This window comes from Dasypus novemcinctus, chromosome 26 (assembly GCF_030445035.2).
Source record: "Dasypus novemcinctus isolate mDasNov1 chromosome 26, mDasNov1.1.hap2, whole genome shotgun sequence".
In the NCBI taxonomy this organism is placed as follows: Eukaryota; Metazoa; Chordata; class Mammalia; order Cingulata; family Dasypodidae; genus Dasypus; species Dasypus novemcinctus.
Genome location: NC_080698.1, coordinates 2,965,217 through 2,988,957, shown reverse-complemented (window position 1 = coordinate 2,988,957; position 23,741 = coordinate 2,965,217). Strand labels below are relative to the sequence as shown.

The window sequence follows — 23,741 nt, the reverse complement described above, 5'->3', positions numbered from 1 at the left end:
TAACATCTCCCTGTTAGTTGCCTGGGGTGAATCCAATGAACTGGAGAGTAGCTGTTGGCAACTCTGTTGAGGTTCAGGGCTCAACTGGCACATGGAAAGCCCAAAGATTTTAAGTCTTTCAGACATATACCTATCAACTCTAATACTAACTATAGGTTTAAATAGAAGGGGCAGAAGAGCCATGTGTAGGAAGCCACAACAGTGTCCAACTCTGCACATTTGGGAGCAAAAATTCCAAAGTAGGGCCCACTGGCAGGGTACCAAACTCCTGAGCTGTCTGACTTGCCTATAGTGTCTGGATGTCTCCAGAGCCCTCAGGACTCCTGCTATTTGAGGCAGTATTTACTGTGGAAGTCAGTGAGATCCTGCTGAGATGTGCATTAGTGTAACCTCTGGAATACCTCCCGACACACTTTGAAGTCTCTAAGCTGTATAAACTCATTTGTCTTTACCCTTTCCCCTTTTTGGTCAAGGTCTTTTTCCAGTTGGATTGTTAGTTGGTGCTTGGTAATAATCCCTCCAGGAGTCATGTCCCACGCCAGGGGGAAGATAGTACATTTATATGCTGAGTTTGGCTTAGAGAGAGGTCACATTTGAGCAACAAGGAGGCTCTTAGGAGGTAATTCTTAGGCAACCTATAATACTAAGCTAAGTTTCAATTTCAAAAAAAAAGGTTCATGAGTACAGTCATCAATATTAAGGGCCCCTCAGTGGTCCGTCCTCCTTCAGTAGTCACTGCTCGTGTACTCAGGGGATTCTTGCTGTCTCATTAGAGAATGTGGCAGAGCTCCCCAGGATGTGAGTTCGATATTCTTTCAGTTACTGTGTGAATCTCCATCCACTGTGGTAATGTCCCACAAATATTTGTGTTTTTTTTTTAAAGATTTTTTATTTATTTCTCTCCCCCCTCCCCCCCATTGTCTGCTCTCTTGTGTCCATTCACTGTGTATTCTTTTTTTTTTTTTTTAAGATTTATTTCTCCTTTCCCACCCCCCACCCCCTTTGTCTGCTCTCTTGTGTCCATTTGCTATGTGTTCTTCTGTGTCCACTTGCATTCTCAGCAGTACTGGGAATCTGTGCCTCTTTTTGTTGCGTCATCTTGGTGCATCAGCTCTCCATGTGTGCATTGCCACTCCTGGGCAGGTTCTCCTTGCAGGGCGCAATCCAGGACACCCCTGCATGGCACGGCACTCCTTGAGCGCAGCAGTACTGCTGTGGGCCAGCTCACCACATGGGCCAGGAGGCCCTGAGTTTGAACCCTGGACCCTGCATATGGTAGGCAGACACTCTTATCAGTTGAGCGACATCTGCTTCCCCGCTCTGTGTTCTTCTGTGCCCTTGCATTCTCGTCAGGTGGCACGGGAATCTGTGACTCTTTTCTGTTGCATCATCTTGCTGCATCAGCTCTCTGTGTATGTGGTGCTTCTCCTGGGCAGGCTGCACTTTTCACGTGGGGTAGCCCTCCTTGCAGGGTGCACTCCTTGCACATGGGGCTCCCCTACACAGGTGACACCCCTAAATGGCATGGCTCTCCTTGTATGTGGCAGCACTGTGCTCACCACACGGGCCAGGAGGCCCTGGGTTTGAACCCTGGACCTCCTATATTGTAAGTGGACGCTCTATCAGTTGAGCCACATCTGCTTCCCCTCCATGAACATTTGAACATATTCATATGCCTTATATGTATGCGCCAGGTAAACCTCCTCCCATGAATCCCCCATCACTGATACCCCACACCCGTGATCCTTCCCTATCATAATTGTAACCCTTCTGTGATCCAAAACATCTTCAAAAATGAAGCCAACAAAATAACCAAACATAATTAATAAGAAAATGAAATAGTAATGATAGTTTTAAAAATAAATAAAACAAAAAGTTTTAAAAATTAATAAAAATAAAAAAATAAAATTTAAGAAGTTTTGGCATTATGTCTTTCATCACTGTAATATATGTTGTCTTGCATGTACAGTGACATTTTCTTCCATTTATTTCCCTAGTGCCTTATTTTTTTTTACTTTATCTTCAAAGAAGCTTTAGGTTACAGAAAATTCACCTACAGAGTATAGGGAATTCCCATATACTCAGCATCCTCCCCCTCTTCCCCTTTCTCCTATTAATAACATTTTACATGTGGATGGTGCATTTGTTACATTTGCACAAATATTGAAGCATTGCTACTAACCATGATCAATGATTTACATTGTGGCTTACATTTGGACCACACATTTTTATAAATTATGATTTAATTTAACATGACCTGTATCCATCATTGCAAGTTCATGTAGAACAATTCCAATGTCCCCAAAAAGCCTCATGTTCCATCTATTTCTCTCTCTCCCTCCCCTCAGGATGCATTGCAACCACCAAGCTTCATTCCTTGAAGACCAAGATTCATATTTACTTGCATCAACATTGAGGACTTCACAAACTGGCCTGTTCTCCCCTATTAGGCACTGCCTACGCTCTCAAGAGAGTCCTGCCCTTTCTTTGAGAACATAATTGTACTCCCATCCTGGGAGTCCCATCCATTGTGTGGGTCTCCGCCCACTGACACAATGCACTATGACAGGATGAACGTTCACACATTTCCTGGAAGCTTGCCCCAGGCAATCCCTGTCCCGCATGCCCCCCACATCCAACATCACAAACCAGTAACCCTCCCCTGCTGTATTTGCCAAAAGAACATCCTCAGCGTTGTAGTTTCAGCCACATACTTGGAAATTCCCAGAGTTCATCTGCTCCCTCCTTTGACCCTCCCTCCAGTTCCATGGACAGTGCAACCCCCCCTACTCTACCCCTCTCACAAACCAGCACCACCCATCACTGCACCATTATCAATCCCATCCACTGCACAACTATACTTATCATAGATTTTGCCCATATAGGAGTTGGCTCACAACCCTCAACTCCCTTTCTGTCTCTTGTAAACTGTCTTTCAGACTCTTAACTCTGTGAGTCTGTTCCGTTTGCTTAGGTCATATCAGTGAGGTCATGTCATACTTGTCCTTCAGTGCCTAGCTTGCTCCACTCAATATAAGGTCTTCAAGGTTCATCCATGTTATCCCATGTAAGGAACTGCCTTCCTTCTTCCAGCTCAGTAATATTTCATTGTATGTATATACCAGAGTTTCCTTATCCGTTCATCTGTTGATGGACATTTGGGTTGCCAACTTGGCAGTAGTGAATAAGGCCACTATGAACATTGGTGTATGTATATCTGTTCATGTCCCTGCTTTCAGTTCTTGGTATGTACCCAGCAGTGGGGTTGTTATACCCAGCAGTGGGATTGTTAGATCATATGGCAGTTCTGTAGTTAGCTTCCTGAGGAACTGTTAGACTGTCTTCTCCAACGGTTGCACCTTTCTGCTTTCCCACCTCAGTGGATCAGAGATCCCATTCATCCAGATCCTATCCAACACTTGTAGTCTCTCTTTTTTTACTAGCTGCCAGTCCAATAGGTGTAAAATTATATCATTGTAGTTTTGATTTGCATTTCCCTAATAGTTAGGTTGAGCATCTTTTCATGTGCTTTTTATACATTTGTATTTGTTCTTTGGAGAAGTGTGTATTCAAATCACTTGCCCAATTTTTAAATAAATGGATTTTTTTTTTGAAGTGTAGCGTTTCTTCATATATGCTGGAGAGCAGACCCCTATCAGATACATGGTTACTAAGTATTATCTCTCCTTGAGTAGGCTGCCTTTTTACTTTTTTTTTTTTAAGATTTATTTTATTTATACCTCCCCCCCTTGCTGCTTGCTCGCTGTCTGCTGTGTCTGTGTGCTGCACGTTCTTCTGTGTCTGCTTGTCTCCCTTTTTTGTGTTACCTTGCTGCTCCGGCTCTCCGCGGGCATGTGGGCCATCAGCTTTCTGCAGGCTCAGGCTGTCAGCTCTCTGCAGGCATAGTCCAGCTTGCCTTCACAATGAGGCCCTGGGACACGAGATGAGAGCCCAATCAGTTGAGCCAAATCCACTTCCCCCTTTTTACTTTTTATCAAACTCCTATGCCTCATGTATTTTGAGATACCCTGGTTAGGTGCATAAATGTTTATGATTGTTCTTTATTCTTGATAGAGTGCCCCTTTTATAAATATATAGTGATCTTCTTTGTCTCTTAAAATAGTTTTGTATTTCAAGTATATTTTGTCTGATATTAATATGGCTTCTCCCACCCTTTTTTGGTTAGTGTTCGCATGTACAATTGTTTTCCAACCATTCATTTTCAGCCTACTTGTTTCCCTGGGTCTAATGTAAGTTTCTTGTAGACAGCATGTAGATGGGTCATATTTTCTTATCCATTCTGTCAGTCTGTGTCTCTTAATTGGAGAGTTTAATCAATTAACATTCAATGTTATTACTGTCAAGGAATTACTTATATTAGCTATGTTTTCTTTAGGTTTATGTAAGCCATATGTTGTTTTTATCTCTCTTTATGTCTTTTAGTTGTTCTTTCACTCTCCTCCAACTCTCTGTCTCCTCTTTTTTTCTTTCAACCTGCAGAACTCTCTTTAGTATTTCTTGAAGGCCAGGTTTCTTATTGACACTCTTAATTTCTGTTCATCTGTGAATACTTTGAACTCTCCCTCATTTTTGAATTCCAGCTTTGCTGGAGAGAGAATTCTTTTTTTTTTTTTTTTAAGATTTATTTTTATTTATTTAATTCCCCTCCCCTCCCCCGGTTGTCTGTTTTCTGTGTCTTTTTGCTGCGTCTTGTTTCTTTGTCCGCTTCTGTTGTCGTCAGCGGCACGGTAAGTGTGGGCGGCGCCATTCCTCGGCAGGCTGCTCCCTCCTTCGCGCTGGGCGGCTCTCCTTATGGGGGAACTCCTTGCGCGTGGGGCTCCCCTACGCGGGGGACACCCCTGTGTGGCACGGCACTCCTTGCGCGCATCAGCACTGCGCACGGGCCAGCTCCACACTGGAGAGAGAATTCTTGACTGGAAGTTTATCCTTTTAGCTCCTTAACTATGTCATACCACTGCCTTATGCCTCCATGGTATCAGATGAGAAATCAGCACTTAATCTTATTGAGCTTCCCTTGTATGTGATGGATCTCTTTTCTCTTGCTGCTCTCAGTATTTTCTCTGTCTTGAGCATTGGATAATTTGACAAGTATATGTCTTAGGCCAGGCCTGTTAGGATTTATACTGTTTGGGGTGTGCTGTTCTTCCTGTACATGTACTCCATGTCCCTCAGTAGAGTTGGAAGTTTTCAGCCATTATTTCCTCCAACATGCCTTCTGTTCCCTTTACCTTCTCCTTCTGGGATGTCTGTAACTTGTGTATGTTTGTGCATTTTGTGTTGTCGTTCAAGTCCCTAAGTCCCTGCTGGATTTTTTCTCTTTTTATCTATCTGATCTACTATCTGATTTCAGCTGTACTATCTTTCACATAGCTGATTCTTTCCTCTGCCTGTTCAAATCTGCTGTTATATGCTTCCAGTGTATTTTTCATTTTTTGCATTGTACCTTTCATCACCATCATATCTGTTATCTTTTTATGTATTTTTGAAATTTCTTCAGTGTGTTCTACCAGTGTCTTTTTGATATCCTTAATCTCTTCCTTTACTTCATTAAGTTGATTCATGATTTTTGTTTGGACATCTCTGATTAGTTGTTCTGTGTTCTGCATTTCCTCCTGTTTTTTAGTTTGTAAGACTAGGCCATGTTTCTTAGTATGACTTGTAATTTTTTGTTGGTGTCTAGGCATTTATTTATCTTGATGGGTTTATTTGGTTGGTTAGCTTCTCTTTCTACTGTAGGGTTTTATTTTGTTGTTGTGTTTGTGTGTGTGGTAAGGTTTCACTTTGACACTTTGTTCCCCTTATTCCATTTCCTTGCTGTTGTCTGTGTTCCCTTGAGAAAAAAAATCAGGACCAGAGAAAAGGAAAGAGATAAGAGAAAAAGAATTATAGTAATAATTTTTAAAAAGGTAGAAGAGGAACCATACAAGACTTAGGAAAATAAATAGTTAACACAAGTAAAATGTCATAAGTAGTACAGAGGAATAAGAATAAAAAAGTGGAGTAGAAAAAAATGAAATGAGAAACAAATAGGTAAAAAGATATAGAATGAATTAAAAAGCTGGAATGATTAGAAAAGAGGAAAAGAAAAAAATAAAACAGAGGGAAAAAAGAGAAAAACAAGCACAAAAAAGTAAAGTCTAAATACAAATAGGTGGAATAAAAGAAAAACAACAGAAAACAGAAGATAGAAAAATGAAGGAAAGAAAAATAATATGGGCAGGGGGAAAAAAAAGAAAATAAAGGGAAACACAGCAAATAATAAACAAAATAGCAGCAACTTAAAAAAACAAAAACCACCATGGAAAAACACCCTTCCCTCTTAGGCCCCTAAGGAGCTTTTCAGGCACCAGTGTTCATCAGTCAGTCACCCTGCAGCCTGCCCTCTGCACGTTGATATACTGAGTTTTAGTGAGTAAAACGAGGAAAAAAAGAATAAAGGAAACCTTTTTTTTTTTTTTTCAAATAACAGATCCAAGAAAACCTAAAACAAAAAGAATGTCTATATGTTCCCTGTCATAAAGTCATCAGTTGGATGCCTGAGAATCTTGTGGATCATTCTTCTTTGAAGACACAGGAGTTGAACCATGGACCTGTATATGCAGGTCCTCCCCTGAGCTAAATCGTCTTCTTAGTTTAATTAGTCTTCACAGAGCTATCTGCTCCCTTTCGCTCAGGTGTTTTAGACTTCTATAGCTTGCTACAGTCTTGCTGATTAGGCACCTGTCTCAGCCCCCTCTCTAATCTAGTTCCTCTTTCTCCCTGCTTAGGCAGGCTGTCATGCCTAAGCAGATACCCTCTCCTCTGTCGGGTTGGGGTTCCTTTTGAGATTCAAAGGCAGCTCACCTGGCCAAACAGCAAAGAAACCACTTTCCACTCTCTGTTAGACCTTTCTTCCTCCCAGGGAATGCCCCCTCCCACTCCATTGACAACAACAAGCCAGGGGCTCCACTGAGGCTGCTTGCCCTGAGGGTGGGGTATATGTCCTGTTTGTAGCCACAGGGGTGAACAACTCATAGTTTTCCTTTGGCTTTATCTTTGCAGTACTATAGTTATCTTCCTGAGGCTTCCACAATCGCTACACTATTCTACATTCCCACCAGCAATGGATGAGTGTTTCCATTCCTCCACATCCTCTCTAACACTTGTAGTTTTCTGTTTTTTTGATAGCAGCCAGTCTAATAGGGGTAAGATGATACTTCATTGAAGTTTTTTTTTCTTTAACAAATCAGTTTTGTTGATACAGAAAGCATTAATCCATCCAAAGTGTAAAATCAGTGGTATTTGTTATAATCATCTAGTTGTGCATTCATCACTTCAGTCATTATCAGAGCATTTTCATTATTCCAACAATAATAATAATAAATAAAAATCTCTTTATGCTTCCCCTGCCATATATAGCTGCTATTCTGTTTCTGTCTCTCTAGTTTATTTGTATTTTTATTTTGTAAAAACAGTCTATATAGGAAATATAACCAATATTTGTATTTCACATGAGCTTTCACTATATTATACAGATCTATGTTACATTTTTTTAGCTTTTCTTCTAATGATATATGTGTCGTTAGACTTCCCCTTTCAACCACTGTCATACCTATAATAATAGCTCTGCTACTTACAAATACTATAACGTGCTTTCACCATTTATATTCAGTTACCAAACTTTATAAACAACCTTTTTACCAATTCTGTACAGATTGACCCTCAGCTTTCCATTCTCTTCCTTCATTCTCTGGTGACCTGTGTTCTAATTATTAACTCCATTAGTTTACACAATATATTTAGTTCATAGTAGCACAATCATGCAGTATTTGTCCTTTTGTGTCTGGCTTGCTTCACTCAAACATAATGACGTCAGGCTTATATATGTCATATGCGCATCATAACTTCATTTCTTACAACTGCATAATATTCCATCGTGTATATACAGTTTGTTTATCCATTCATCAGTTGATGAATGGGTTTTTTCCATCTTCTGGCAGTTGTGAATAACAGCGTTATGAACATCAGTATGCATATGTCTGTTCGTGTCACTGCTCTCAGTTCTTCTGGGTATATACCTAGTAATGGTATTGCTAGGTCACATGGTATGTCTATATTCAATTTCCTTAGGAACTGTGAAACAGTCCTCCACTGTGGTTATAGCATTCTACATTCCCACCAACAGTGCTTAAGCATTCCTTTCTCTCCACATCTCTCTAACACTTTTAGTTTTCTGACTTTTTAATGGTGACCATTCTAATAGGTATGAAATGACAGCTCATTGTAGTTTTGATTTGCATTTCCCTAATTGCTAGTGATGTCAACATTGTATCATGTTTTCACCATTTATATTTCTTCTTTGAAAAATTGTCTTTTCACATCTTTTGCCTAATTTTTTTTCTTTTTTAAAAATTTCTCTCCCCTTCCCTACCCTGCCCCAGTTGTCTGTTCTCTGTGTCCATTCACTGTGTGTTCTGTGTCCGTTTCTATTCTTGTCAGCAGAACCAGGAATCTGTGTCTCTCTTTGTTGTGTCATCTTGCACTCCTTGCATGTGGGGCTCCCCTATGCGGGGGACACCCATGTGTGGCACAGCACTCCTTGGGTGCATCAGCACTGCATGTGGTCTTTTGCCCATTTTCAATTGGGTTGTTTGTCTTTTTATTGTTGAAATTTAGTATCTCTTTATATATCGTGAATATTAAACTCTTATCGGATATGTGATTTCCAAGTATTTTCTCCCATTGAGTCGGCTGCCTTTTCACCCTTTTTAAAAAGTCCTGTGAGGTGCAAAAGTGTTCTGTTTTGAGGAGGTCCCATTTATCTATTTTTTCTTTTGTTACTTGTGCTTTGAATGTCAGGTTTAAGAAACTACTGTGATCCACAAGATCTTGAAGATGTTTTTCTATTTTTTTCTAGGAGTTTTATGTTTGTTGCTTTTATATTTAGGTCCTTGATCCCTTTTGAGTTAATTTTTGTATAAGATGTGAGATAGGGGTCCTCTTCTTTATTTTTTATATGGATATTCAGTTCTCCCAGCACCATTTGTTGAACAGACTGTTCTGGCCTAGCTGGGAGGACTTGACAACCTTGTCAAAAATCACTTGGACTATAGCTGTGAGGGTCTATTTCTGAATTCTTGACTTGGTTCCATTGGTCAATCTGTTTGTCTTTATGCCAGTACCATGCTGTTTTTACCACTGTAGTTAGGTAATATGCTTTAAAGTCAGGAAATGAGTCTCTTCCAACTTGGTTCTTTTTTTAAAAGACATTTTTGGCTATTCTGGGGCCCTTACCCTTCCAAGTAAATTTGGTAATTGGCTTTTACATTTCTGTAAAAAAGACTGTTGGGATTTTTACTGGCATTCCATTGAATCTGCAAATCAGTTTGAATTGATATATTAATGATATTTAGTCTTCCCATCCATGAATATGGAGTGTCTTTCCATTTATTTTTCTTCAGTTTCTTTTAGCATTATTTTGTAATTTTCTGAATACAGGTCATTTATGTCCTTGGTTAAGTTTATTCCTAAAATTTTTTTTTTCAGGTTGACATCTTTTAATACAACAATTCTCAGACCCCATATGTATTCCTAAATATTTGATTTTTTTAGTCACTATTATAAATGGATTTTTTTTCTGATTTCCTCCTCAGATTGCTCATCAGTAGTCTGTAGAAATGCTTTTGATTTTTGTGTATATAAGATTTTGCGTGATAGAAGATTTTATATGCTGCCATTTTGCTGAACTCATCTATTAGTTCTGGTAGCTTTGTTGTGGATTTTTCTGGATTTCCTAGATATGGAATCATATCATTAGCGAATAGTGAAAGTATTACTTCTTCCTTTCCTATTTGAGTGCCTTTTATTTCTTTGTCTAGCTAAATTGTTGTAGCTAGAACTTCTCACAGGTATGACAGTGGGCATCCTTGTCTTGTTCCTGATCTCAGCAGCAAAGCTTTCAGTCTTTCACCATTGAGTACAATGCTAGCTGTAGGTTTTTTTGTGTTTTTTAAAAAATTTTATTTATTTTATTTTATCTTATTTTTTATTTCTCTCCCCTTCTCCGCCCTCCTCCCCAGTTGTCTGCTCTCTGTGTCCATTCACTCTGTGTTCTTCTGTGTCTGCTTGTATTCTTGTCAGTGGCACTGGGAATCTGTCTTTTTTTTTGTTGCATCATCTTACTGCATCAGCTCTCCGTGTGTGCGGTGCCACTCCTGGGCAGGCTGCACTTTTTTCACACTGGGTGGCTCTCCTTACGGGGAGCACTCCTTGTGCGTGGGGCTTCCCTACGTGGGGGACACCCCTGTGTGACATGGCACTCCTTATGCGCGTCAGCACTATGCGTGGGCCAGCTCATCATATGGGTCAGGAGGCCCTGGGTTTGAACCCTGGACCTCCCATGTGGTAGGCAGATGCTCTATCCATTGAGCCAAATCCGTTTCCCTGTAGCTTTTCCTTTTTTTAAAGATTTCTTTATTTATTTATTTCTCTCCCCTTCCTCCCCACCCCGGTTGTCTGTTCTCTCTGCCTATTTGCTGCGTCTTTGTCTGCTTCTGTTGTTGTCAGCGGCATGGGAATCTGTGTTTCTTTTTGTTGAGTCATCTTGCTGCATCAGGTCTCCGTGTGTGCGGCACCATTCTTGGGCAGGCTACACTTTCTTTCGTGCTGGGCGGCTCTCCTTATGGAGCGCACTCCTTACGTGTGGGGCTCCCCTACGTGGGGGATACCCCTGCGTGGCGCAGCACTCCTTGCGCGCATCAGCACTGCACATGGGCCAGCTCCACACGGGTCAAGGAGGCCCGGGGTTTGAACCACGGACCTCCCATGTGGTAGATGGACACCCTAACCACTGGGCCAAGTCCGCTGCCTCCCTGTAGCTTTTCATATATGGACTTTACCATATTGAGAAAGCTTCCTTCTATTCCTATCTTTTAGAGTGTCTTTTTCAAGAAAGGATGCTGTATTTTGCATCATTTGGAAGAATCATGTGATTTTTCTTCTTTACTTTATCAGTGTGGTTTATACACCAGTTGATTTTCTAGTGTTGAACCACCATTGCATACCTGGGATAAAACACACTGGATCATGGTGTATAATTCTTTTAATGTGCTTTTGGATTTGGTTTGCAAGTATTTTGTTGAGGATTTTTGCATCTATAAGAGATATTGGTGTGTGATTTTCTTTTTTTTGTAGTGTCTTTATCTAGTTTTGGTACTAGTGTGATGTTGGCTTCATTGAATGAGTTTGGTAGTGTTCTTTCCTGATTTGGGAGTTCTGTCCATTAACTTTCAATGTTATTACTACAAAGGTGTTACTTTTTGTCCATTTTATCCTTTGGCTTTCTATTGTCATATCTTTCTATTGTCTGTCTGTTTACCCTTTAACTTAACTAATAATCTTCATTTCTACACTCTTATCAAAGTCTTTTGCCCTTCTCTTCTCATTTCAGGCCACAGCACTCCTTTTAGTACTTGTAAATATGATGTTTTGCTCCCAACCTCTGTTTTTGTTTGCCTGTGGAGTCTTTAAACTCACTTTAAAGGACAGTTTTTCTGGGTTAAGAATTCTTTACTGGCAGTTATTCTCTTTCAGAACCTTAAATATATCATCCCATTGCCTTCTCACCTCCATGTTTTCTGATGAGAAATCAGCATTTAGTCTTATTGAGCTTCCATTGTATGTGACTCCTTGCTTTTCTTGTGTCACTTTCAGAATCATCTCTTTATCTCTGAATCATAGGTGTCTCAGAGAAGATCTGTTCAGATTTATTCTGTTGGGGTACATTGTCTTTCCTGGATATTGATATTTATGTCTTTCATAAAGGTAGGGAAGTTTTCAGTCATGATTTCCTCAAATATTTTTTTCTGTCTCTTTTCCATTCTCTTCCCTTTCTGGGACACCTCTAATGCCTATGATTGTGTGTTTTGAATTGTCATTTAATTCCCTAAGACCACTGTTTTCTCTTTCTTTTTTCCTATCTTTTCAAGGTCAGATGCTCTGTCTTCCAATTCATGTATTCTGTCCTCAACCAGTTCAAATCTGCTATTATATGCATTTAATGTATTTTAAATCTAATCCCTGTGTCTTTCATTCCCATGAGGAACTGTTACTTTTCTTTGCAAGCTTTCAAATTTTCTTAATTCTCTCCCAGTGACTTTTTTATATGCTTTATCTCTTCAACCATATTTTCTGTCAACTACTTTAATTTATTTAAGAGATTTGTCTTAAATCCTGTGTCTTGACAAGATTTTTATTTGATTCTTTGAATGGGCCATATCTTCCTATTTCTTAGTATGGCTTGTAGCTTTTTGCTGATGTCTAGGCATTTGATTATGTTAGTAAATTTACTATGACAGTCAATTTTCTCTCTTCCTTACTGGTTTTGTTTCACAGCTCCTCGTTGATTTTTTTTTTTTTAAGATTTATTTGTTTAATTTATTTCTCTCCCCTTTCAGCCCCCAGTTGTCTGCTTTCTGTGTCCATTCACTGTGTGTTCTTCTGTGACTGCTTCTATCCTTATCAGCGGCACCAGGAATCTGTGTTTCTTTTTGTTGCGTCATCTTGTTGTGTCAGCTCTCCATGTGTGCGGCGCCATTCTTGCGCAGGCTACACTTTCTTTCGTGCTGGGCTGCTCTCCTTATGGGGCTCACTCCTTGTGCGTGGGGCTCCCCTACGCGGGGGACACCCCTGCATGGCACGGCACTCCTTGTGCACATCAGCACTGAGCATGGGCCAGCTCCATATGGGTGAAGGAGGCCCAGGGTTTGAACTGCAGACCTCCCATGTGGTAGGCGGACACCCTATCCATTGGGCCAAGTCCACTTCCCTCTTCTTTGATTTTTGGTTCAACTTTTTCTAAATCTTTAAGATTACCCAGCTTAAGTTATCATAACAGGGCCAGGAACCCACTAATTAGGTGTAGACCAGATCTGAGAGTGCCTTGTTAGGAGTGACTCTAAAAAGATTTTTTATTTCTGGCAGTTTCTCAGCCTGCCAGCAGAAGGTGACCTTCGACCAACCTTTCCAGTGAGGTGTCTCTTTTGATCTCCACTGGCTGGTGATTCTGGTCTGGCCAGAGCTGAGATTCCAAATAGGCTCCGCTTGTCATATCACTGAAAAGAAGTCATTCTCTGCCCTCCACCACACCCTCCCTCCTCCCAGGGAGGAAGATGTCCATTTTCCTCTCAGTTGGTCACAGTGAGTCACAGGTTTTATCCAGGCTGTTTGCCTTGAGAGTAGGGAAAGGGTATAGTTCCCTGCTGTAGGGGCTAGTAAACTCAAGATTTTCGCTTCCGCCGCTTCTTCTCTCTTTGTCCCTCTGCCTCCTGGATGATGGGCTGCACTCACATGGTCTGCAGACTGCCAAAGCAGCTAGCTCAGGCTTTTGCCTTTCTTCTTTTGTTTATGTGAGAGAATTGAGCTCTGCCTACCCACTCTGATGCCGTCTTCCTGGATGTCCCTTACTTTTGGTTTTGAAGGATGTTAATTTTGGGCATAGGTTTATAGGTTCACGGTTGTTGTTTTTTTTCCTTCCCCTTTTGGTGCTTTAATATGCTGCTCCACTGCTTTCTGGTTTGTGTTGTTTCTGATGAGAAGTCTGTTGTTACTCTTCTGTTTGTTTCTCCAAATATAATTTTTTTTACTCTGGCTGCTTTCCAGGTTTTCTCTTTATTGCTGGTTTTTAACTGTGATGTGCATTAGTGTGATTTTTCTTTTGTTTCTTCTGCTTGGGTTTCATTGATCTTCTTAGATCTTTGGTTATTGATTTCTATCAAATTCGAAAAATGTTCATTGATAATTTCAAGTAATTTTTTCTGCTTTTCCCTTCTCCCTTTTGGGACTCCAATTACACGTACATTTGTTGCTTAAAGTTTTCCCACAGTTCACTTAGCTCTGTTTTTGTTTTTCCAGTTGTATTTCTTTGTGTTTATTTTGATAGAGTGTAGTCCTGTGACTTCAAGTTTACTAATCAGTTTATCCACAGTGTGTATTCTGTTAATCCAATCCAGTACATTTTTCATATAAGGCATTGTATTATGTATGTGTAGAATTTTGATTTGGGTCATTTTTGCATCCTCTTTTCCTTGTCGTGATTATGCTTTCCTCCACCTTCTTGAAGCTATGGACTACATTTAAGTAGCCATTTCGATATCTTTTTCTACTTTTATTATTATCTGTTTCCTTTCTATTGATTGGATTTTCTTATTCATATGAGTCATATTTTCCTATTTCTTTGAATGCCTGATAATAATTGATTGATGCTAGACAATGTGAATTTTATGTTTTTGGGTGCTGATTTTTTTTTTTTTTTTTTTGGTATTCCTTTAAGTACTTGTCCACACCCCCCCCCCCCTTTGTTCTCTTTTAAGTTATATGAAAACAGTTTGATCATTTTGAGGCGCTTTTAAGTACAGTTAGGATGTTCTAAAACAGTGTTTAGTGTGTAGTGTTCTTTCCTCTCTGGGCAGTTGGTACACAAACTGTTCCTTTCCTGGGTGATTTCTGTGGATTGTTCTGCCTGCTCTTTATGATTTTAAAGTTATACTCATTTTCATGCTGTGTTTTTATTATTTGCTTCCCATATTTGTAAAGCCTTTTTAGTACTATTAAAATATGTGGAGAATTATGTTATAGTAGTATTAGTGAATAACAAAGTGGTTCTCTTGTTTCGTAATAGCCAGAAAGAGTTACTACACTCCCTAAAATGCTGAGCTCACATGCAGGGGTGGATGATATACTCTTAGTATCAAGGCATTATTTGCAAAAGTTATGAAGAAATGATATGTATGTATTTCTCATACTAAATGATACTCCTTTTAATCATCTCCTTGTTCTCTGCCTTCCTTTTTAGGAAGAACGTGTTGTGAATCACATGGCAGCAAAGATTATTGAAAATGTCTGCACGACCTTTTCCCCTCAGGCCCAGGGCTTCATTACAGGAGAAGTTGGCCCCGTGTTATGGTACCTGTTCAAACACTCCACTGTCGATTCTCTCAGGATAACAGCAATATCGGTAAGATGGATCATCTTTCAGGTGCCTCGTATGAATATATTCAAACTCCAAGCTCTGATACCTGTCAGTCCAATCTGGTGTTCTTCTAAGCACACTACCAAAGCTGATCTTGCCAAGGTCTTTAATTACTATTATGTTGCTAAATCCCGTGGATATTTGTGGATATTTTTCAGTTCCTATATTTACTTACTTTTTTTTTTTTTTTTAGCATTCTGAAGTATTTTTTAGTTAAGGTATGTACATTGTTTTTTAGACGTAATGTTCTTGCACACTTAACAGACTATGGCATAGTGTAAATATAGCTTTTAATATGCACTGGGAAAGCAAAAACTTCATGTGACTTTGCTTTATTGCAATAAACGCTTTGTTGCAGTGGTCTGGAACCAAACCTGCAGTATCTCTGAGATTGTATTTTTGAAGATGAAGGGCTAGAGATCCACATGCAATGAATTTCTTTAAGCAAAAGATATATAGCATCCATCACACCATTTGTTTCAGGCAAAGCTTGTTTTAAAAATTATAAATAAAAGTTTTTGGTATCAATAATTACAGAAAAACCATTTATGCCAGTAATCCTCAAGGAATCATGCATCCTCAAGTCATGTTAAGGCAGCTAATTTAATCCTGGGGCCTTAGATACATCTGTCTTGCTTTAATTGAGTTTGTGTTATCATTTTCATCTTCATGTTCATCATGATTTCTTTTCTTGGTAAACTTTTTTTCCAATTGTTCCTGCTAGACTCTCATACTTTCTACTTATTTCTTCCTCTGACACATCAAGCTGAGCTGTTTCACCTTTAGCTTCTTATATTTTATTCTTAGCATTCATCTGAGCCATTACTCTTCTGCTGGAAGTTTTTCCAGTTGTCACAACAATGTCCGTTTCTCCATTCTGCTCCAGAATCTTATCCAGGATCATGTGTAATGTTTAGTTTTGTACCTCGTTAATCTCTTCCAATCTGGAGAGGTTCCTCCATCTTTCCCTGTATTTCATGTTGTTTACAATTTTAAAGAATTCTGAACTTTCATTTAATAGGGTGAGGCTCAACCTGGGTCAGTCTGATATTTCCTTATGACCGGGTTAGGCCTCACATTCGGGTGAGGCTGTATAGCTGTGGTGCTGTGCTCAGTGCATCACCAGGAGGCTCCTGATGTTGACTTTTCACACCTTTGGCTCTGTTGGCTTTGACCACCTGCTTGGTTTCTCCCAGCTTTCTCCACGGTAGGGTCATCATTTCCTCTTTCTGTTTTAAGTTTTCAGGAGGTGTTCTGATAATTCATTAATATTGTGTTCCTTGATAAACCTTCCTAACATCTATCGATGACTTCTTATACCAAATACCTCTGTGGTAGTGGCCGGATGATGATCATTCATTTGTTTACATCAAAGTTGTCAGATATTTCCTATAAAGGGCCAACTAACAAATATTTTGGGCTTTGAAGGTCAGTTGGCACCTGTTACATATTCTCTTCCTCCTCTTTTTTTTTTTTTTAAATAACCTTTTAAAATATAAAAACCATTCTTAGCTTATGAGCTGTACAAAACAGGCCCGGGACATTTGTTGTAATTTTATTTTAAGGAAGTGCTTTCCCTTCTTCCTTATTTATGTATGCATATATTTCAATACGGACTCATAGAGACCTGTTTTATTTATTGGTTTATAATCTTATACTACTATTATGACTGTTATTTGAATTAGTGGTTTAAATGATCAAATCATCCCACATTTGGCCAGTGAAATCCCTTAAAGCTGATTTTTGTGTCCTTTTGGATCTATTTCCATCATTCTTTGGGTACTTTTTAAGTTTCTGACTCCACACAATCTTTTGCGCTCATTTTGTACTTTCCCTATGTCCCTTCTGGAATCAGCCATTTCTCTAAGAAAACCAAGAACTGGGTGTCATTGCTTCTAGGCCTTCTCAGTAGTGGGTGCTAGAGAAAAATATATGTACCTATAATACACATACATATATAATTTTTATATCTATCATTGTACATAGCTAGACTAAAACCTCACAAATTCATATCAATACTTGTGATTTTCTTTTTACTGCAGGTTTCTTTTTACCTGCAGGTTTCTTTTTAGCCTTTTCCTTTTGTAAATCCTCAGGCAAAAATCTGGTTCCCATTATTTTTAATGTAATTACTGAATTGCTTAGTAAATTTATTTGCTCATTGTAGCAGTTTGATATTATTGATGAATTCCAAAAAGAAATATTGGATTATGCTTGTATTCTGATCTGTACCTGGGCATGACTGAGTTATGATTAGGGTGTTGAGTCACTACCCCTTAGTGGGTGGGGACTCACAGATAAAAGGCATGGCAGAGAACAGAGTTGAGGGCTTTTAATGTTGGAGTTTTGATGTTGGAGTTTGATGCTGAAAACTTAAGGTGGAACCCTGGCAAGTAAGCTCACAGAGGAAAGAGAAGCTAGCCCCAGGAAGGAAGGAACCTTGAACCCAGAGAAAAGCAAGCCCCAGGAAAGTAGGAACCCAAGAAGCCTGAACCCTCGCAGATGTTGGCAGCCATCTTGCTCCAAATAGACTTTGGTGAGGGAAGTAACTTATGCTTTATGGCCTGGTATTTGTAAGCTCCTACTGCAAATAAATACCCTTTATAAAAACCAATCAATTTCTGGTATTTTGCATCAGCACCCCTTTGGCTTACTAATACACTTATTATAACAAACTTGCATCCATGGTGCCTGCCTTCTCTACCACCCTTGCCACTGCCACCCCACATCCTCAGCCACTTCTGCCTAGCACTCCCTTTTCCCTTGTTATTTTTCTTCCTAGGACTCTGATATATTGACACTGAGAGGGGAAGGTAGGGGAAATGGGAAGCAATGTGTTAGAAGTTTCCTTTGATACTTTTCTTTCCCCTAATTCTTTTCACTTTACCATATGCATCCAGTAGTCCCCTGTCCTGTGATTTTAATTCATAAGTATCTCTCAGATCCACTTCCCTCTCTCTGAAATGATGTTGCTCTCCCCATAGTCCAAGCCACCACCGCCTCTTACTTGTACCACTGCAGTAGCTTCCTAAATGGTGTTTCCACATCCAGCTTTGTACCCTACCAACTCCATTCTACAATACAGAGTGACTTTCATAAAAATCTTATCTCTTCCTCTCACTTCTCTGCTTACAGCTTTTAGTAGCTCTCCATTGCTTTTTTTTTTTTTTAAAGGATTGATAATACTTTGTTCAAGGTACTAGGTAGAAGTTGAAAAGTCATGAGTGTTTCAGTTTTAAAGTAATCAGTGTTTAAAGCAGTTAGGGGAAGTGGACATGGCCCAGTGGTTAGGACGTCCGTCTACCACATGGAAGGTCCACGGCTCAAACCCCGGGCCTCCTTGACCCGTGTGGAGCTGGCCCATGCGCAGTGCTGATGCGTGCAAAGAGTGCCATGCCACGCAGGGGTGTCCCTGCATGGGGAGCCCCACGTGCAACGAGTGCGCCCCATAAGGAGAGCCACCCAGTGCGAAAGAAAGTTCAGTCTGCCCAGGAATGGTGCCGCACACACGGAGAGCTGACATAACAAGATGAAACACAGATTCCCGTGTCACTGACAACAACAGAAGCGGACAAAGAAGAACATGCAGCAAATAGACACAGAGAACAGACAACTGGGGCAGGGGGGTGGATAGGGGAGAGAAATAAATAAATCTTTAAAAAAAATAAAAATAAAGCAGTTAGGATATTTTGCTTGGTAAATTAGTTATTTTATTATAATTCCTTACAGTACCTTGAAAGGAGAGCTGTATTTTGTTCCTCTCTCTATCAGTGTGATGCCAGGTGCTTTGCTTGCAACTTGAGGACTTTTCCTGCAAAGATTCAGAGGGAGCCTAGTGTACAAGAGTTAGTAAAGGGCTGAGGATTCATAACTTTATACAACCCTCTTGATGGGGAGACAGGAAAAGTGTGCCTTAAAGGTATTGCTGATAATGAAAGGAGAAATATAGTATGAGGTCATTGGTATCATAAAATAGTTTTCTAACATCATAATCCCAAGAAAATTGTATCTGCCCAGTAAGCAGACTTATATGAGGATTTAACAATGACTGAGGTTATAGAAATCGAGAGTATGCATTCTGAAAACTCAACACAGTTTCCTAGCAGAGAGTGACAATTGCTTCCTCCACAGGAATGCTTTTCTGAGCTGACATCCTTCTCATTTTTTTTTCTTCCGTAGTCATCTCTTAGGAATGTTTCCTGGAGGTTAATGAACTTATTTGGTACAAAAGATCAGAATTCTCAATATGACCTTCAAGCTCTTAGATGATTTGACTTCTGCCTACCTCTTTGGTCTCATCATATAGCAGTCATTCCCTCACTTGCTGTGCTCCTGTTAAACTTACCTTCTGATATTTTCTAGAATTTCCAAGCACTTTTCTGCCTCAGGACCTTTGCTCTTGCTGTCTCCTATGTCTGGAATGCTCTCACCTGGCTTCTTACATGGCTGATATCTCATCTTTCAGCTCTCAGCTTAAATGTCACCTGTCCCTGTCAGCCTTCCTTCCTGATGATAAGCTGTTAACCTCTTTACTTTTCCTCTTAGCAACAAACAAGCTCTATTTAATTGACTTGCTTGTGTCTTGAGATCACTTGGGTCAGATAAGGGTGTGTGGAGTTGAAAAGCTGCCAAGGTAATTTTGATGTGACATTGAAAGATCCTTCAAGAGACCAAAAGAAATTGTTCTTAAACTTTTTCTTCCTTAGTGATTCTGTTCATGTTTCTAATGGATAAGTATTCTTCACTTTTGAATTAGTCTGTTTCTTGGAAATTTCTCTTATTAAATAGACTATAAGAAAATCCAAATTCTAAATGTTCTCTTTGAAGTGAATTTTGAGTTAAAAAATGTTGGAATAGTTCCATCCAATTAGAAAATATCGTATCAAAGTCTTTTGCAATGAGTAAATATTTCAAAACTAACTCATTGAGTATCAAATTTGAGATTTGATTTTTTGGGTTTAGAAAATACAATTACTAATGTGCTTTTAAGACTTTATATCCTCTTAGTTGCTCTGAAGCTTTCAAGTGAGTTTGATATTCAGAGATACCTAATTAAAGGTTATTTTCTGTGTGAGCTTTTCAAAATGAAAAATGTGGTAGGATTTTGAGCAGAATTCTGAAGATGTGACAGTCTAGTTGCCCTTAGATTGCTTTGAAAACTACTTAGTTTTTATTAAGAAATGTCCCCATTATAATTGGATAGGGATTTTTTATATCAACAGAATGTCAGTTTTTTGTGCCAGGTGCTCCAAGAATCATTACAGTGCTGATGAGACTTTTTGTTTTGCTGTGTTGAAATCAAGTTGGAAAAAACCTAAAATTACTTGAAAACATTCTTACTGTAGTGTGATCATTAAAGACTGCATTTAAAATGCTCTTATTTTTTATCCTTGGGTTAAAAAAATAATGAAACAATTTTGTGTTGATTTCATAAATAACTATTTTCTAAGATACATTACAAATGCTTTTAAAAAACTTTAGTTAATCAGAACCAACTTTCTTTTCAGTGAGTTTTTTCACATTCCTTTAAGATATTGGTGACACTTTTCTATCAAAATTTACCCAGTTTGGATTTTAGATTTGAAGAACTCTACTATTATATTGTCTATACCATGGTGTTTGACCTATCCATCTGTAACACTCTTAGAAGAAAGAAATGAGACTGAATGTTATTTGAAAGATGCCCCATAGTAGCGTTTATTTATTTGGTGGAATTCCATTCTGATATGTCATTCTCTAAATGAATTCAAATCTTTGATATAGGTTTGAAATGGAGTCACTGGTTATTAAGACAAGACTTCTATAAATGTCCCATAGGTTAGTCAGTCCTATGAGGAAAGTTACACTTTTTGTTTTTGACAGTAATGTAGTTAATGCTTTGCAAATGCTTGTGTTTTTTTTTTTTTAGTATACTTTGTAAACTTAGTACCTTCAGAAATGGTAATAAATATTTACACTATTAATGAAGCAAACTTTTCTACAAATACTTATTTCTGAATAATTTTTAAGTGTCCATTATTGTCACTGGCATTGAATATAATTTAAAGGAATTATTATAAAAATAATATTTATTCATTTGGAAAAGGCCAACAGAACGGTAAAAGATTAAAGTCTCTTCCTTGCCCTTTTTCTGCCTCCTGCCTCTCAATCCCATTCCTAAGAGAGAGCATTAGGGTAGAGTCCTTCTGGTTCTTATTCATACTAGTTGCATTTATCTTTTCCTTTCTGGCTATGACAAGGTCACTGTAGCGTTTTCATGAAGATTGGAAATAAGGTTTTGCATAAATTCTCTGTCATCATAATTACCTTAAAGTCTTTCATTATGTCAAATGATTGAGTTTTAAACCAATCAACACATATAAACTTTTCCCCCCTCCACCTCCCCTTCTCCCATCCTTTTGTTTTTTGCTGTCTGTATCCATTTGCTGTGTGGTCTTCTGTATCTATTTCACTTTTTTGTCTTCTCTTCTCGTCTTTCTCCTCTAGGATTCAGAGGTATTCAATCCTAGGGACCTCTGATGTGCAGAGAGGTTCCCTGTCAATTGCGCCACCTTAGTTCCTGGTCTCTGCTGCGCTTTGCTTTGATTCTCCCCTTCATCTCTCTTTTGTTGTGTCATCATCTTGCTGCGTGACTCACTTGTGTGGGCACTGGATTACCATGTGGGCACTCAGCTTGCTGCATGGGCACTTGGCTTGCCATGTGGGCACTCATGTGGGCACTTGACTTGTCACGCGTGCACTCATGCGGGTACTTGGCTCACCGCACAGGCATCCATGCAGGCACTTGGCTCACTACATGGGTACTCGGCTCATTGCATGGGCACTCAGTTCACCTCATGGGCACCCGGCTCTCCCTGTGGGCACTGGCTTGCTGTGCAGGCATGCTTTCTCTTCTTCTTTTTCACCAGGAGGCCCCAGGGATCAAACCCAGGTCTTTCCATATGGTAGGCGAAGGCCCTATTGCTTGAGCCACATCCACTTCTCCCTATAAACTTTTAAAGGGAGTTTCTTCTTGGAGATAGGAAGATGTTTAATTTTCTCCTAAGACTTCTAAGGAAATGAAAATACTTTTCAAAGTTTCCTTTTAAAAAACATATGTTTCTTTTTTTCTGTATTTTCCTTTTCTACTCAGTAGCAATAGTACATCTAGAAAAAAGTAGGAGAAAGGATTAAAGATAAATGCTAAAGTTAAAAAAAGTAACTAAAAATAGGAAAAACCAATATAAAAACCTTTTCTTTAAAAATATCAGTACATGTGTCATGATGATGGGAACGAGTGTTGTTGGGGGGGGGAGAGGGGGGGTGGGGGGGTGGGGTTGAATGGGACCTAACATATATATTTTCAATGTAATATTATTACAAAGTCAATTAAAAAATAAATAAATAAAAATAAAAATATCAGTACAAATATAAACTCATGGTGAAACTGTCTGTGGGAGTCGGTGACCCGAGGGTATCGGGAATGAAAGACAAAGAAAGATTGGGTTCAGGGGATCTGAGAGCATTGATTTCTCAAGCTCATCAGAGAACTTTATTGAGTCGAGGGGCTAGTATATATACCCCTAACATACGTGACATTCAGCACAAAATCAAGTTACTTATTACCCTTACCTCATTCTATATTAACTAGTGATTGATGAACACCAACAAACTTTACTGGAACTATTATTATAAAAATCAGTAACTATACTCATAAATCTTGTTACTCAGGTCGTTCTGTTCTATATGTTATTGTACTGCCTGCAGGTGTGCTTTCCCTGCCAAGATTGTGATCCGCACCGATAATCACAAGGGACAGTTTGACTCAGTGGTCAAGGAAGTAACTTGCTTCCATGGAAACAACATGCCTTTGTTTCCCACACCTGTACAATTAAAAAAAATAAAAAGTACAAATATACCAAGTAGGATTATCAGAGGAGCTATAATTACAGATACATTAACGTTGGAAAAGAATTACAGGATACTGTAGAAAAAAGCATTCCAGTAAATAGAGAGGAAATGATCATCCTTGCAAAATGTATATACTACCAAAGTGTGTCTAGAGGAAGCAGAAAGACTGAACTGATAACTAATCACAGAAAGGATGGGAAAGACCACTAGAGAGGTAAAATGTACAATGAGTGTTGAGTGCTGTCTGCATTTTCCAAGAGAGATGACTCCTATGTTATTTAAGCTACTGTAGACATTTGAGAAAAGGATGGTAAGCTCCCCTATTTATTTTCTGAAGTGAATAGAAGAAGATAAAACAAAAAAAGAAAATAAGTCAGTTTTAGGAAAGTAAATGCAGGCATTTTAAATAAAATAACAAAATTAATTTCAGTAGAGTATAAAAATGAAAATATACCACTTATTTAAGGAATGCAGGGATGGTTCAACATTAGGAAATATATCAATACAATTCATTAGATCAGTAAATAAAAGGTAGATAAATCATATGACTGTATATCCACCATTAATCCGAGATCTTTTTTTTTTTTTTAATTACCAAAATAAGTGACTATGTATTTGGAAACAATGTCAACCCCTGCTGAAGTGCATGGTACGTTGAACCTCCCCCTACTTGTAGCAGAGCCCCGGGGCCCATCTCCTCCTGCCCCTCTGTGCACACACCTGCACATCTGCAGGTGAAGCATTTTTTTTTTTTATTAGTCACAAAAGTTTTATAGTAGAATATCAGTAAGTCCACTCTAATCCATATTTTATTCCTCCACTC

General features: G+C 39.0%; 1 protein-coding gene across 19 annotated transcripts in view; it reads left to right on the top strand.

Moving 5' to 3' along the window:
- Positions 1-23,741, top strand: part of ULK4 (unc-51 like kinase 4) — a 659,217-nt gene that overhangs the window by 146,763 nt on the left and 488,713 nt on the right. For all 19 annotated transcript variants that reach the window (XM_058288214.2, XM_058288209.2, XM_058288208.2 and 16 more), the window contains one exon: positions 14,852-15,013. In XM_058288214.2, the coding sequence (XP_058144197.1) occupies positions 14,852-15,013 (162 nt within the window). The remainder of the gene's footprint in view (positions 1-14,851; positions 15,014-23,741) is intronic.